Here is a 17618-nt window from a genome sequence, read left to right on the forward strand (position 1 = left end):
ATGGAACATTTTAACATGTTTAATGGAGCTGACAATGTGGCATAATGAAACAGAAGTTGCCTGACACGTTGGCGAAAAACTATCGAAAATTTGATAGAAAATTGCATTTTATTAAATATGTGACTAAATATGCCAAAATTAAAAGCTTGTGTTAAAATTGCAAAACACGGTAAAGATCATGATGTAAAAAGCAATTAGGTCTAAAAAAATTATATTAATTAAGTGGAATGTATGCGTTACTTATTCTCTCATTTTTATTCTTTTTTTATTTTTTATTTCTCTCTCTCATTACATTTTTATGATATTTTCTCTTATTTTCCTAGTAAATGAACATAAAAGAAAAATCAAACTGACATTAACAATACAATAAAAAATCTGAAAATATTTCAATATCTTTATATTTACTTCCTCTTTATTTTCTTTTTTCTCTCTTTGATGCAATTTTTTTTCATATTTTCTCTCACATTCCTATCAAACAAATATAAAGAGAAAAAAAGCTAACATAACTTTAACAATTAATCAAAAATTTGAAATTTTAGATTCAATTTACCATTGAGATTCTAACATATCATGATTCAGGTAATCCAATATTTCGTGTGTAAGACGTGACGCAAGGGAAAACATATTTATTAACGAAAACTATAATTTATTTCAAAGATTTGACATACTTGCAAATCAATTTAATGAACCCACACTTTCTCAAAGACTACCCAGAAAAAGATAGCAATAAAAGAATGAAGGAAAATTTAAGAAGGCAATAAGGTGGCTAGTGTGACGATTGCAAGTTGGTTTCTTCCATGGTGGTGGCATTTGAATCTAATTTTCTTATTTTCATTTTAGAAAATATAAATTTCGATTTTTTTGATTTTAAAAAGAAGATTATAGGTTTTTAATTTTAAAATGTATGAGTGTAGAAGAGATAAATATGGGGTAGAGTGAGAAAAGAAAGAGAAAGATGAATGAAAGAGTATAGAACGACAAATAAAGTAAGTGTGGCACATTATATAAAATTTTTAATAAATATTTAATCTTTTCACTTATAACTGATATATCATTTTTCTATTAGAGATTTTAATGAACCATTATAGTTTGATAATATTAAAATTGAAATTTAAAAAATTTAGTATTATGAATTAAAAATTAAAGATTTTTAATTAAGAAACACTTTTTGCCTCCTAAATAAATAGTTAATTTTCAATGTATATGTAAAAAAAAAAATCTTTTAATTAATATTATTAATTTCTATAACTAGTTTTGAAAAATACTTTTATTAAAATTTCTAATAATATTATATTTTTTAAAATATAAAATATAAAATCAATTAAATCTAATACTTATTAGATTAATAATTAAAAAAGAAAGACAGCTCAGTTGGCGACTCTCTCTCTTCCTCCACTCTTTCTTTCTGTGATCAGATAAAAAAAAAAAGGGAAAGAAACCACCACCACCTTCACCAAAACCAGTAACATATTGCTTGAGAGAGAGAGAGAGACAGTGGAGATTTTCTTTTCCTTTTCTCTTAGAAAGTTACGAAAGAAAAAAAATATTAATAAAAACAAACTCTCAGCTGAGATCTAAGTTCAATCCTACACAAAGAAAAAGCAAAATCTCATTGGCATCTGCTGAATCAAGTCGATCTCCTCTTCTTTGAATTGAGATTCTGGCACATTCATCCCCATCATATTCGATCTATAAAAAAAAAAAAGAGAAAAAATTCCTGTTCAAATCTCAAATCAGTCTTTTATTGAATGGTAATCGAATTTTAAGAAGAAATTAACAGTAGAATGGATTCGAAACCTTCCCATTCATTCCAATTGGGAAGGTCACCAACCGATTCACCAACAGCAACAACAACAGCATCTTCGTCAACTTTAGCTAAATCAGTCTCCGATGTCGGAATCCAAAGCCTTTCTTCAATTCTCAACAATCCACACGTCGGTAAGTCCGGTGTTTACTCCTCTGACGGATCTTGGACCGGCTGGTGGCCCTCCTCCTCCTCCTCCACTTCCGTCGCTCAGCCGGAATTCACTCCCTTACTCCCTAAATCGTCGGAATTATCAAGATCAGATTTCAAACCCTACCTATCAACAATCGCTGATTCATACAACCGTTTCGAAGACATTATAAATCACAACGCGAAACAAAATAATAATAGTAATAACAATAACAATTTAGGTCAAGGTGAAGCACTTGTAGCGTGTTTACGGGAAGTGCCATCACTTTATTTTAAAGAAGATTTTGCATTAGAAGACGGAGCGACGTTTCGAGCGGCGTGTCCATTTTCTAATGTGTCGGAGAATGTGGTTTTGCAAGAGAAGCTATCGCAGTATTTGGATGTTGTCGAGTTACATTTGGTGAAGGAGATTTCGCTGCGGTCCAATTCGTTTTTCGAAGCGCAAGGACAGTTGCAAGATCTTAATGTGAAGATTGTAGAAGGGTGTAGTAGGATTAGGGAATTGAAGGAGACTATTAGGCTTTTGGATAAGGATCTAGTTGAGTCTGCCAGGAATATTCAGGAGTTGAATGTTAGTAGAAGTAATATGTTGGCTTTGCAGCATAAGTTGAGGGTTATTTTATATGTTAATCAAGCCCTTTCTGCTCTCAAATTGGTAATAACTCTTGCTTATTTAGTTGCTTCTTCTTGTTTTGTCTACTGTACCTGGAATATTTTTTTATGTCAAAGTTTAAGAAGTTCTAATTTTTTATGTCTTGTTTTGAATAAATCATGTACAAGGATTCTTATTCAGTTCAATTATTTATTGCAATAGAATTGAATTCGATTAAATAGAGTTCACTTGAATTGAATTCCTCCAATTTTACCATCTAAATGCAATTTTTGCTTGTGATATTTATGCCTCAAAGCGACCAGCCTAACAATTGCCATGTTGATTTTGCGGTATTATAAAATGACTTCAGTTTTGTGGATTATTATCATTGGCATGATTACTTTATTATACAAAATAAAAAGGCAGATTAATATGCTTTTTCCTAATCATACACTACATATGTACATCTTTCTAGAGAAGTGTTATATATTTATGTCTATTGAGAGACATAAGAAATTGCAAACAATAATTTTAAAAGTAAAGCCTTGGTGCACGTTTATTTGTTGTATTGTAGTCCATACTCTTAGGACATGCGTATGTGTCCTGATTTAAGTTGTGATTTTCTGGATCATTGAAAATGTAAGCAGCAGTTTTGCCTTTTGTCATGCAGCTTGTTGCATCTGCAGATTGTGCTGGAGCTTTGGATGTCACTGATGATTTGCAACATCTATTGGTAAAATTGCTTGAGCTGATTTCTTTTTAAACTTCTTATGCAAGAGGTCCTTTTGAGCTTGTTTTAGGATAAATTTTTCTTTTTCAGGTCTACGAAAAATTTTCATTCTTTTTGAAGTTTTTGATAAATGTTAATTTGATTCTAAAGAATCCAAAATGGAAGAAGAACTAACTTCTAGAATCTCACAGTCGCATGTTAGAAGCTTGGGTGAAAGACCCTAATAGTCAATATGTGTTCTGTAATATATAGGCCCCCTAGAATTCTGTCTAAGTGACATTTATCTCTGGTATTTACCCCCTAATTGTATCTCAATACTCTTGTTTCTTAAAAATCACAATCCTATCATGTCTTATTTTAGTCTTAGCATTCAATTTTGAAATGCCAACAATGTTTGGCAACTATAAAATACTCTTGCACGAGTGACAGACAGGAAATCAATAAACAGTTGTTGTCTATTGGATTTAGCAGGTTGCATTGCAAACATGGCCTTCTAATATGGGGCTGGGCAAATGGGACTGAAATTGAATTCATAGCCATGTTACTTGTGTTATTTGTTAATTTGAGAGGAATAACTTATTGGATATTTGACACATTTAATTTTACCATTATCTGATCTTTGACCTGCATATGACATGCCCACATGGATTTCTTGATTGGTGTATTGTACCCTGCATTTTTGAAAGCTATGCCAAATGGGTCTTCTTTTAGCAGTTGCATTAGCAACTGAAGTGGTATCACATGATTATGAGCCAGCCATGTTCAACATCATGCTGCACCTTAAACATATTTTCATAAGAATACCCTCATACATTGTTGAAATCATGTGCAATAATGTGGGAAAGTGTGAAGCAATTTGAGTAGTGAGTTATAGATCATTACCTGTTTGCACCAGGCTTAAGTTGCATTTTAGTCGAAGTCCTTAATTTTTTCCCATATGCCTCGTAAAATTGTGGATAGCCTTTTATGAGGCTTGTATCATGTGGATAACCTCTTACGAGGGTTTATATAATGTGGAATGATCTTGTGGACTATGGCAAGATACAACGAGTTAGTTTGTTAGGGCTGTTTTCCCCAGTCTTTCGCATAAATATAATATGCAATGATCTTCCCTCTCTTCCTTCTCTTTTTTCCGACATTGTGTTTAATTTAATTTTGGTCTAGTGATGGATTTCTTTTCTTAGTTAATTTCTTTGTTGTTCAAAATCTTGCATATTATGTGTCTTTGGCAGGATGGAGATGAGCTGACTGGTCTACATTGCTTTCGTCACCTTCGGGATCACGTGTCAACTTCAATAGATTCCATAAATAGGTATACTTTTCTTTTGAAGATAATACTGAGATTAACCGTTTGTATTGGTTAAGAGTCTGATATTCAGCTGTTGCTTTCTCCTGTATGCATCATTTGTGTTCTTAGTGAAATACAAAATTTCTTTGATATATACATTTTTATTCAAAAATTTATTATATAGTGCCTGTTCTTTTGAAACCCATTTTCATATGCCTTTTATCCAAATGTTGCTTCAAAAATACAATATTACTGAACAATTTAAAACGTGATTGAATTTGATCTTTTGTTATGACAATATTTTGCTAAATTATGAGTTCAATTGTATAAGAACAATCAAATTGTAGCTTGTACTTCATTGAGTAAAAAAATCCTTAGAACTTAGTGTGGAAAACAAAGTGAATGCTATTGCTTTGTTATATAGTAACTGTTTTCATTTATTTTTGTAGTATTCTCTCAGCAGAGTTTATGCGTGCTGCGATACATGATGCTGGGAGTACTGATGTGGTTATAGTATCTAAAGCCAAATCCAGGGCTTCCAGTTTAACTAATGGAAGAGATATTGATGTAAGCTGATTTTCATGCGTCCATACTTTTTGATAAGTCCCGTAGTTTGCTTTAGTGACTCCTGTGCATGCATTTGTTACGTCTGTATCTTCTAATTCCATTACTAGTTTATACACCAAGAAATTGGATGTAATCTAATAATATTCGTTTATGGGCATGATTTGGGTATGTTGCTAGCTTGCTAACAGTCACTGCAGTATGTATCTCATGATCATCTGAGACATCCACCAAGAGCTAACTGTTTGCTGTTGTTGTCTTGGTTTGTGAGGGGTTCCATGTCTTAAAAGCAGGAGCTGATACTCATGTAAAAGCTTGACTTTTTGTCCTTTCCAGGATCTCCCCCTAACTTTTTCAAATAATAAGCTAGTGTTGATTTTAATCTTCACTCCTTTTCCTTCCTTGATTCTTCAAACACACGATTTTTTTGTTGCCTTAATTGGGGTATTAGAGACATTTTGTTTTTTGGAATAATTTTCGTGTATGAATTTCTTATGATTGTTTCAATTATAGTTTATCTTTTATAAGACTGCAAAATTTATTAAGTTGTCATGTTAGCAGGTTAAGTTGGATGAAGAGGATACGTCGAGTTTTCGTGATCGTCTCCTCCCTCACATTGTTGGGTTGCTTAGAACAGTAAGTATCATGCATATTTATCATTGTAATACCTTGTTGTTTCTGAAGTTGAAATTTTCATATCAGAATATAGTTATTTACTAAGAAGCTTTAGGTTGTTCTTCATGGAAGTTCCCAGCTCCTTGAAGTGTGCCTTTTTATTACTACTAAGTACAAGAGTTATCATGTAATCTCTTTCTAATGGTGTTGGCCATGTATTGTCTTTGACCTTGCTTTAATCATTACTTGGAATACCTTTTTGAATCGTGTATTTTTTAATTTTACCGTGAAATTGAACTTTTTGGTCATTTGGGTCTTGTTAGGTAGATGTGAATAATTGGAGAAATTGCTTCTTGGTTACTTGTGCTGATATTTTAATGATTTATCATAGTGAAGTTATTTGGTTGTGTTTCATGTGTATACATTATGTATATGTCAGGATGTCCAGTTTTTAGGTATGGACATACCATTATTTTGGTGTTTGCGGCTCACTTTAAAATTTTATTTGCGTGATAAAAGGAGTTAGGCTCAATGGTCTATGTTCCTGGATTCCAAAAATCAATTTATGCTAGTCCTACCTTTTGGGGGAACATATTCAATGAATTAGTTTCTTAGGCATCTTCTTCCTCCTTGAGGGTTAGATTTTGTTCTTATAGGTTGGTTGTATATTTATGCCTATTTGAAGGAGTCATTTATATGGTACCTCTCATTGAGCAGGAACTACCATTAGCCTCCTTGAGGGGTCCACCACAGATACAAAGCTTGAAAATAAGAACAGTTGAACTTGAAAATAATAGGTTTGTAGTTGGAGATTGTCATTTCTTCCTCATGCATCTCTCTTTTCTATTCTGTCTGCATCTTTCTTGGAGATTCTTGTGAAGGAAGTTAACAAAGTTAAAATGTACTTTGTGGACCCACATTAATATGTGTTCTCTAACATCTTTACATTTTGAGTCCACAAAGGTTAAGATAGAGGCAAGAGATTACAGGTAGAGAATTTGTTTCAGTTGTTGTAGGCTGACATATTAATATGCCTTGACTTATTTTTTTATGGTTGAAATTGGCAGGATGTGTTTTAGTCCTAGATTCATTTTGGGCATTCTCATGTTCCAATTTTTTCTTTTTTATTTCAGGCTAAGCTCCCTTCTTTGTTGAGATTATATCGTGATACACTTACCACCGACATGAAAACAGCTATTAAAACTGCAGTTGCGGAGCTGCTTCCTGTTCTTGTGGCACGACCTCTAGAGTCAGATTTCACCCCTGGAGAGCGAACAGTAGAGACAGATGGTAAGTTCATATTACAATATGCAGTAATTTAGACTATTAGAATATCTACTATTTTTTTCCGGTTGAATGCTCTGAAGCGCTTTGGCTAATCTTTAAACACAACTATGTAATTTCAGGTGGAAATCTATCTCTTGGAAGCAAGCTAAAGAGCTTGCCATCTGAAAGTTTTGTTCAACTTCTAAGCGCTATTTTCAAGATTGTACTGGTAATGTATGCTTCACTATTATCCTTTTGAGCAATGAGGGTTTGAAGCATCTAGATAATGATGCATTGCAATTGCTTTGTGAATTCTTGCTTGGACTCCCTGATATGTATTGGCTATTTGAATATGTTGAAGGTGGTATATATATTGCAACTACATCTGTATTTTTGCATGGAAAATTAGTGAAAATGTAGGTGTAGCTCAAAGAAGGTTGAAGCTTGCAGGCTATATATTATGCTGAGAAGCGTAACCTGGAGCACGACTGTTTGCTTAACCTATGTAATTCTATACCATGCTAGTCTCTGATTGATCAATGACTTAGATGAACTATGATTTTAAGTGAGGTCCAAGTTCCTAGTCTTAAGTTTGATTATTAGTATGCACTACTTGCTTCAAGTGTCCATATCAAAATTTTCTCTTTTTTGACGAGATAAACAGATTTTATTAAGAACGGAAGAAAAGATAGTACATTGTTGACGATAAGGTATCCTCCTATCAAACTCGATACACATGGAAATAAATAAGGAACAAACTAAAAAAGAAAAGCCCTTCAATCAAGTTGAACAATGATCAAAGAGGGCCCCACAAAAACTCTAAAACACAAGGCCAACTAGGTGCAAAAAACCATCTTGATCCCCAACTACTTAAAAGGTTAACCAAATTTTGTGAACAATAATACTCTTATTAAACTAGGAGGGGTATATTGCTCTAGTCAATGTGTCAGGGGGATCATTTTGATGAAAAAGAGTCAATTTGCGCCCTAAACTTGGGTCAGAAGGTTGGTTCTAATTTGAACTCTTTTTAAGAAATTAGCACGTCTGAAGCACAAATACAGACGCGAACATGGGTATGGGACATGGCATTTTCTAAAAAAGTGAGACATGACTATGGTGGGGACACAACAAATTTAATATATATATATATATATATAATTATTTATATATAGATAGAAAATGATAATTATTATAATGCAAATTTATATAAATAACATTTATAAAAATTAAACAATAACTCTAAAACATTTTCAATCTCTTCATCTACAAACAATAGTATTTGAGAGAGAAACAAGTTCTAGAAAAGATTTTGAGATGGATAGAAAGTGAGGAAGAAATCGAAGAGATAGAATGGTAGAGAAAGGGATTTCTTTTTGTTGAAATCAGCATGGGAGGTATAGAGATCAAATGTGACTAAGGTTTTCTTAAAAGACTTATGTTTTATATTTTTACAATTTGACCATTAATTTTAATTTTTAAGTTATTTTAAAAAATACCTAATGTTTTTCAAATTTGCCCCATAGTTTTGCGAAGTTTATTACAATCTATGTTCCCAATGTGACCCCGGCATGTCCTAGACGTGCCCCTATCTGCAAAATGAAAAAAAAAAGAAGACAAAGGACATGTTTTCCGGCATGTCTCCGGCGTGTCTGTGTCCCCGGATTGTCCGGCACGCATGCGGAAACCCCCTGAGAGGTTGGGCTTCATAGATTAGCACACAACTTCTATTTATGGTTCAAACGGATACAAGTTCAAGGTGCAAATTGTCCTTTTGTACATAATTTTTAAGAACATTTGAGGAGCTTGTTTTAAGACAGTTTTATTTTATTTTATTTTATTTTTTTCTACCAGTAGCATACTTGTGTACTATAGATCTAAATATTAATGGCACGTAGAAATAGGTACATCTTCAAATGTATTCTTTTTTGACATGCCACCTTTTTGTATCCTATGCTTGCACAGTCTTTCTCTCCCTCTCTCTCTCAAGAAAAAAAAGGTATTTACTTTAATGATTGGTGAGCTTGGTTGAAATTTCTGGATTATCTTTGACATGGTCTGATTGCCTTCCCCATTATGAAGTTGCGAACTAACTTCTTTGTTTTTCACTTAGTACCATTAAAGTAAGATGTAATATGATTTATTTTCTTTTAGTGAATGCAGGCACATTTAGTGCGGGCTGCTGAAGTGAAAAAGGCAATTGAATGGATTATATGTAACCTTGATGGACACTATGCTGCTGATTCAGTTGCAGCTGCAATCGCAATTGGTGCTGCAGCTGCTGAAGCAGCTCAAGAGAGTGACAGTCAGCATGGTTCAGTTCCCCAATTTTTGCCTCAAAGAAGTGCTGCCAAGGTCCCATCATCTCAGGCCAAAGCAAATGATGCAGCAACTTCCTCGAATATGTCTAGAAATTTCAGGTCTTCTTTCCTTCTTCTGTTGGGTCTAAAATGTTGCTCACATGACTTCAATTTTTATTATAGTTTAAATGGATGGTGAAAAATTAGCCCCACTCACATGCAACATGTTTCTTTTGTGATCATTTTAATGTTTAACAAGTTGCATTGATCTATCTTGGTGGGGATGCATCACTTTGCTTCATCTCTTTATTGTGTTGGAAATGGGCTGCCTGTGATCAAGAACAGTTTGCAAATGTTGTTTCTTTGTCCTGGGAATGGATGTTTTCTCTTCATTTATGAAATTCAACATTATAGTCCATGAATTGCAGCTCTAGCTTGTGAGGAATTTTTTCCAACCTATTCAATAAATTCTATGTGATTTTCTTTCTTTTTATCTTCACTAAATTTCTTTCTTATCAATAACTTTTTTTTTGTATAAATCTGATTTTTGTGACTGGAATTTTGGATCAAAATTGGAAGGCCTGTTCTCTTTTCTATATGTCATATACTGCCAGCACATAGAAAACCTTAATAACTTTTGGGGATGAAAACTTTAGTGGGAGATCTTTATATGACCTTTGTAGCTCATGCTGTGTTTGTAATTGAGAACAGCAGAACCCAATGCTCTTATTCGAACCATGCTCCACAGAGCTGATTGCAAGTTCTTCGGATCAAGGGTTGTAAGTTGCTTCTGTTGCCACTTAATGGGAGTCACTGACTCACTGGCTGTTATGAACTGGTATTTGGCTAACATCAAAATGACATCCTTGCCCGTCTAGATGCCACAGTTTCACCTACTTGAATGAAAGTTGTAGTGAAGGCAAATTGATCCTTGCTTTATTTCTATCAATTTTCCTTCATAAACCATCAGTTTGGGTAGTTTTCCAAATAAATGTTAATGATCTGAAGGATTTTTTTTGACAGGGCTGATGTGTTACGAGAGAATGCGGAAGCTGTCTTTGCTGCTTGTGATGCAGCTCATGGAAGATGGGCAAAGCTCCTTGGAGTCCGCGCTCTCCTTCATCCTAAGTTGAGATTACAGGAGTTTTTGAGCATTTACAACATCACTCAAGAGTTCATTACTGCTACTGAGAGGGTATTTTCTGTTTAGTCTCCCATATCTATAATTGTAAGATTTATCCGTCAATGGTGGTAATGCTATTCATTTGCTAACCTGAGCAGATAGGTGGAAGGTTAGGGTACAGTATTCGAGGCACACTGCAGTCTCAGGCCAAGGCTTTTGTTGATTTCCAGCATGAAATGCGAGTTAGTATTCGATTAATACTATTTATCTTTAATTTTTTTAATCTTGGTTTGGTTTAGAATTTTACAGGACCTCATTACTTTTACTTCTATTTTTCAATTTGGCTAACTTATACATTGGCCATTATAGATGACAAAAATGAAGGCAGTGCTTGATCAAGAGACATGGGTGGAAGTTGATGTCCCTGATGAATTTCAGGTCATAGTTACATCACTGTTTTCTTCTGAGGCATTGATATCTGGGGACTTAGATGTTGCTCAAGGTAACATGATCAGAGGCCATGGTGAAGTCGCCACAACCAATGATGGTTCAGTTATTGCTGACAATGAAGCACAAAATGTTCAACAGCAACTTATGAGGATGGACTCTAGTGAATTACCCCCGCAAAATTCTGTGCAAGTGAAATCTCCTCCTTCATCTGAAGCAACAGAAAGCAATAAAGCCGATGCTACAATCTCTTCTGCCCAGAGCAACAATACTAATGCTAAGGAGCGTGGAAAACCTGCCTCTCAAACGCTTACCTGTGGAGGTGTTAGTTATCACATGGTAAACTGGTTAGTGATCTCATCTAACATATGTCCTTTTTATTTTCCATTTATGCATCTCATAAATTGTATTTTCCTCCTTTAGAAAGGCTGGTATTCCACTTAATCTTAATGCCATTAGTTTAACAATCGACATAAAGTATATATTGTTTAAAGATATGCTTTTGTCTTTCTGACTTACCTTCCTCGTATGCATCTGATTATCATCCACATTTCTTGATTTTTTTATTGCTATTTTTTTGTGGAAACTTTTTTGACAGTTCAACAGTAAATGAACTTTCTGGAGGTTTACAATTCCTGATGCAAGTGTGATTTTTTGTTTTTACCCTCTTTTTCCCCTCTTCACCAGTGGCTTAATATTGCTGAAGATGTTGTCGGAGTACATTGATATGAATAATTTTGTACCAGCACTTTCTTCGGAAGTTATTCATCGTGTTGTAGAGATATTAAAATTCTTCAATACAAGAACCTGTCAGCTTGTTCTTGGAGCTGGTGCCATGCAGGTAAAAATTTCTAAGATTTAATATATGCATTCTTCAAAGGGCTAGTTGTATGTTGACATACTAATCCAGGAAAAGCTATGAAATGTGAAACTGGTATCATCAGATGAACTGTATACATCTTGCAAACATTTGTGTTCTTTGCACATTATTATTGCCATGGCACATACTCTTCATATTTCCATTTAATATCAACTTGAAGAAATCTTGGTCATTGTTGTAGCTCTTAATTGGGGATTCTGCCTTGTTGTAGGTGTCTGGATTGAAGTCTATTACTTCTAAGCACTTGGCCCTTGCAAGTCAAGTTGTTAGCTTTACATATGCTATTATTCCTGGTAGGTTGAGATAAGATGCTGCTTACTCACGTAATTACTAACAGGGTTATTGTTAAGTTGATAGGGTCTTTTGGGTACTTTAAATTAATTCCCGATATTTTACTTGTCACACAATGGCGTTATGTGTGAAATTGAGGCTTGTTTTCCATCTCTCCTTGTCTTTGTGGTTCATAATTTTTTTTTTTTGCCATCTGCTTGATTATTTGTGCTAAAGGAATGGAGGTCTGCATGGTCAGCATGTTTCTCATATTAAGTTCATAGTATGCGTGGTTTGTCAACATAATTTTGTCGCCCTCCTTTTTTATCTTTATTTGTTTTTTTAATTTGTTTAACATAGCCCAGGGTCCATGTTTGAGAAGATAGTATCAACATAATTGTACTGAATGTTTTATTTATGAAACTCTACTATAATGAAACTAGTGCATCTACATAGAGACATTTGGGCCAAATGATGCCCATATGTTCCTTGCCTATGATGGGTTTGGATTGTAAGCTACTTGTGAATACCTTTCTGGATGTTTTAGCAATTTCACTTTTGTCTCTTCATTTGCATGTAATTCTGAACTAGCATTTGTTTCTCTTCAGTGCTTTAATGTTGTATGTTTTTACTCCATTTTCTTATTGTAACCTTTTATGTGTTCTCTTTCAGTTGTGTTTCATTGCTTACTTCTGTTGTAGCAAATTTCCCCTTGGTCTGTCAATGTGAACTACTTGTATACTTTTGAAATGAAAACAAGAAGTGTGATTTATCTACTGCCCTTTCTGAATAAGTTTACCTTTGTGCTTTGTCTCTGCACTAAGAAATCAGGCGTGTTCTTTTCCTTAAAGTACCCGAGACAAGAAAGGCATTGCTGCTTCTTGAGATTGATCGTGTAGCACAGGTATGCTTTGAAACAAACATTTACTTATCTATATTACCCCTCTTGTATCACAGATACTGCTAAATTTAGTTCACTTTCTCCCATCGGAGTGGAAAATTGTTAGGTTGTCGCTGGAGCACTTTTGAGTGAAAAAGTTCTTATTCTTTTATATATTGAATTTTGTTTCAAGGTACTTAATGCTGCTCTTCCTGATTGAGTGCACACTGTTTATGCTGCTAAATCTCGATTTACTCCTACTTCTGGTTCTGATATGGAACATTTTATGCAATCTTAGATTTAGCTCGCATGTTCCCGTGGATGGTGGGAAATAGGGTGTTGCATTGTCACTTCTTATTGGTGTACTTTGAGTATTATAATTTCTGTTTCTTTTTTAAGTTGAACTTTATTTGAGGGTACTTGGATGTGCTCTTACTAACCGAGGGCAGACATCTGAGGCTGAAACATTTATTATAATCCTAAAGTTTGACTGACAGGTGTAAGCATCATCATAATCTCTACTGGTTTTCGTATGGAACTCGATTTATTTCGTTATATTTTTCCCTTCTTGATGCCAATTAGTTTTTGACTGCATAAAAGCTTTCCTTTTCATATGCTTGTGCAATGGTTTTGCAAATCCTTTTCTTTTTTATGTAGATTATTTCCCTTGGTTGAGAGGGAAATTGCTGTCGTGCAATCTAGTGAAACTTCTTAAAATGTTTGCATTTCTGAAGAATATTCTTGTACCTATGGAGGTGGTATTGCTTACATGTGCTTGAGCTTTCCAATTGTCTTTTTTGTCTTGTCTTGAATATTTTGAGATATATTTATTTATTGGTTTGTTTATTTTATTGCTTTTAAGGTTTAGGATAATTGCAGTTACGGGGCACCTTTGGGACTTGGTCTGAATTTTCAAAAACTGACCCAAAGCCCACTTGGTCTTTGGATTCTTTTTCTTCGTGATTCCAAAATCAAAATGTTGAAACTAATCACTAATCCAAGACCGGAATATTTGTATTTGGAGGACTATTATGAAAGATATTTGGTGTGAGTCAATAAGTCTATATCTGTATTATCTATATAGATGCAGGATCTAGCATGATCATTTGTGAAGTGGAAAACGACTATTGGCCCCATAAGATGGGAAAGGAAAGGGTGGTTATAAATTATTGTTAAAATTTAGGAATCCAATAGTTTAAAAAATTTTGTTTCAATGAGGAAGAACAGAAGAAACCCTCCCCCCCCCCCCAACCAAGAAAAAGGTCTCCTTATCCATAGTTTGTTTATTCCTTATTTCAAAATCTTATTTAACTGCCTTATCCTTGCATCATATCAATTCAGGATTACAAGGTTCACCGAGATGAAATACACACAAAGCTGGTTCAGATAATGAGAGAAAGGCTGTTGGTTCATTTACGTGGTTTGCCTCAAATTGTTGAGAGCTGGAACAGACCTGAAGATACTGATGCACAGCCCAGTCAATTTGCCCGATCTCTTACAAAGGTAATTACTGCCAAGTTATTTAATTGAGGGTTCAGTATGTTTGTGATTGATATTGTGTGTGTGTGTGTGAGAGAGAGAGAGAGAGATTAAACGGTGGTTGAAAGGTCCTGTATGAAACACTTTTATTAAATAGACCTTTCTGTGAGGCCACTCAACTTGTGCTGATTGCATAGTTGGTAAGATGCATCTCAGGCTCAAGGCTCACCTGGCTCTAGGTGAAGGCCTTCAACTGTGGTCAGGTGGGCAACCTAATTGGGCAGACGCCTTATTTCCTAGGCACATGCCTTTTTCCAGGCGCAAGTTGACAGCCACCATTTGGTTGTTGAATTCGTTTCCCTTTCCTATCTTCTTGATGTTATTGAATCACGCTGTCTTCTTGATGTTATGGAATCACGCTGTTCATGTATGGTTGTGTAGTTTGTGCTGTATGTGTTGCACTTCAATTTTAAGTGAAAATAGCAGCAAAGGGAAAAGAGTTCTACCAAATATGAAAAAAGAAACGAATAAGATAATTTTCCAAATAGGGTTGCAGTCCCTTCCAATCAGTTTTTTCTCTTTCCTTTCTTGTCTACTCTTTCCTCTCTCTTGCACTCTGTTTTCTTTCCATTTTGTTTACCTATTTTTTCTTTCTGTTTTGCTCGATTTTTTTCTGACTTTCTAAGAAATGCAGAACATTGTTTTCCTCATTTATGTGTGGCACTGGCCCTCTTCTTTTTAGCTCAAATATGGAGATAGGTTCTTAACATGTCTCCGTTTGGTCTAGATTTACTCTAGAGAGGAAATTGCTTCCTGCAAAATGTACCATTGAAATAATCTGTTGGTCATTAGAAAATAATATTTTAATGATACTTCTTTTCCTCTATTTTTGAGTAGTCAAAGTCTCCTTGTTTATTATAGCTGATTGGCTGTTCAAATTGTTTTCAGGAGGTTGGATACCTTCAACGTGTCTTGTCTCGGACTTTACATGAGGTGGATGTTCAAGTGATTTTTAGGTGAGTTTTGTTTTTGTAGCATAGTAAATGATTTTCATTTGCTGCCATCTCCATAATTTTCTTTTTCCTTCACTTTAACCTGTTATTGTATAGTAGATGATGCAAAGTTGTAAAGAAGAATCTATAATGTCACAAAAATCCTGAATGAGCATTGAAGCTGTGTGTTTATTCTTTTAAGAAACTTTTATGTTTCTTTTTAAGACACCTTGAATAGCTTGTGATTATCTTTTAAGTGATTTCATTCTTAAGATTGAAAGTACAATCACAGCAGAGTCACATGATTACATGTGGCGTTTGATAAATGAAATTTATAACTGTTGTGGAGGTTGTTGGCAATAATTATCATGTCAAGTACTTATCCTACAGGCTGGCAAAAGTATAAAATTACATATTAGCTTACTACTCTATAAGCACGTAGGTTTATAGAGTCGGTGCAAATGGATTGTCAATGTCTTGTGTTGGCATAGGAGTTGGCATTGGATCAGATGGTTCATACCTAAATAGAAAAATATGAAGTTCATGAGGGTGTATGTGCTACCAGTATAATGCTCTAGAACTAAGGTGGTGGTAGGGACAATTTAAACATGTTATTCCATGGCAATGATCCATGTCGTATGCTTTTCTCAGGCAAGTGGTCGTAATTTTTCATTCACAAATCTCAGAAGCATTTTCACGGTTGGAGATCAGCACTCCACAAGCGAAGGACAGGTATTATTTAGTGAAGATCCAGATGTAATTGCATTTGTTTATAATTTGTCTGCCTCAGTTGGTAATTGTTTTCCTTGCTTCACATGCCAGGCTGCGCCGGGATGTCGAACACATACTTAGATGCATTAGATCATTACCTACTGATAACTTGAGTAAGTCTGGTACCCCCAATTGGGGGCAACTTGATGAATTCTTGGTACAAAAGTTTGGAGCTGAAACTGGTTAAGAAATATTGGATGTGAAGTACCAAAATTGATGGAGCTTCTGATGGGAGGCTGCAACAAGACTTTCAGGGGACCTATAGAGATCAGAACCAGTTCTCAGCCTATACACTTGCCTTGTAGAGTAATATTGAGGTAATGAGGTTTGATGTGCTTATCCATTCTTCACTCTTCTGTCTTCAGTATCAAATTCTTTATCTTCTTGCATTAATTTATCACAAATTCTGTGAAAGCAACCAAGAAAATGAAATTAATGAGCACAAATTTCAAAGCTTAACTTCTATGAACAAGCTAGCTATTTTGGTGATTCATCTTTCAATATACTGAAGAATAGTAAATTCAATTTGCTTTGTCTTGTCATTTTGCTTCCTTATCATTCTGAGAATTGTTTTTCCTTAAAGTTACATGAACATAGTCTTTTAAGTTGGCAACAGGTTAACTTTCATCATAGCCTTCTCTTTCGAGAAAAAAAGAGAAAGGAAAAGAAAAAAGAAAATAAAAAGAGAAGAGAAGAATGTTTGGCTAATTGATTTTGTAGCGTATGCAACATAGACAAATCGTTTGATTCTATTTACTCCATAAAAATGAAAGTATTTCTTGATCAGTTGTATATGTGAAACTTGTGATTTGCAGGTGCTTTGATTGCTATTTAGGTAGAGTAGATTACTATTCTATTGTATCACATTCAAAAAGTCGAAGAGTGTCTGTGAAGCAGAATTTTGGTAGCAGTTATACAATTTGGTAGTTTTTAAATAGTGAACAGCTGGTGCTAGTTACCAAGTTTATGTTTCTTCCATGTATCAAATTTCAGATGCTTGATGATTGCTTCTTATCTTAGATCATTGTATTGTAAAATCAACATTTTGAGATTCTATTCATTTATTTTTTTTGGTCTTTTTTTGTTCTTTTGGCCATCTTTTATTCTCTCATGGACTGCAATGCAAGTCTTTTCTTTTTCTTATAAAAGCAAGGTGAGATTGTCGATTCATTGTCTAAATGCAAATTTGCATCTCCCAACTGAACATTCGTGTCGTGTCTAATCATATCGTGTCAATTACATTTTATTGGATGTTTTGAGTTTGGAATATTATCATCTCTTGCCCATGATACAAAATTTTATTGTTGATCTCATCATTCATCAATGTAGAGAATAGTTCAGTTTGCAAGATAAGAAATTTTCAGTGAACAAGAGCATCAGTGGATATGGTGGAGTCTTAATTTGTATGTCCAATTATCATCTAATTCTACTAGATCACCTGGTTACTATTATTCACTTTAATCTGACTGA

The 17618-nt window shown here is 34.4% G+C and overlaps 1 protein-coding gene across 3 annotated transcripts; it reads left to right on the plus strand.

Annotated features, from left to right (window-relative positions):
* Positions 1-1359: 1359 nt before the first annotated feature.
* LOC8260362 (vacuolar protein sorting-associated protein 54, chloroplastic) lies at positions 1360-17226 on the plus strand. 3 transcript variants are annotated; one of them, XM_015724061.3, is made up of 19 exons: positions 1362-2609; positions 3217-3279; positions 4509-4588; positions 5014-5131; positions 5687-5764; positions 6877-7033; positions 7150-7238; positions 9170-9426; positions 10330-10501; positions 10588-10671; positions 10799-11223; positions 11564-11717; positions 11968-12049; positions 12851-12930; positions 14248-14409; positions 15334-15401; positions 16029-16109; positions 16200-16465; positions 16964-17226. In XM_015724061.3, exons 1-18 carry the CDS (start codon positions 1785-1787, stop codon positions 16333-16335), a joined length of 3111 nt encoding a protein of 1036 aa, XP_015579547.1. In that variant the 5' UTR covers positions 1362-1784; the 3' UTR covers positions 16336-16465; positions 16964-17226. The 3 variants fall into 3 exon arrangements, with proteins under 3 accessions (XP_015579549.1, XP_015579547.1, XP_015579548.1); XM_015724062.3 differs by having other exon boundaries at positions 5690-5764; XM_015724063.3 differs by lacking the exons at positions 16029-16109; positions 16200-16465; positions 16964-17226 and having other exon boundaries at positions 1360-2609; positions 12858-12930; positions 15334-15402.
* The last annotated feature ends 392 nt before the right edge of the window (positions 17227-17618 follow it).

This window comes from Ricinus communis, chromosome 4, assembly GCF_019578655.1.
Source record: "Ricinus communis isolate WT05 ecotype wild-type chromosome 4, ASM1957865v1, whole genome shotgun sequence".
Lineage (NCBI taxonomy): Eukaryota > Viridiplantae > Streptophyta > Magnoliopsida > Malpighiales > Euphorbiaceae > Ricinus > Ricinus communis.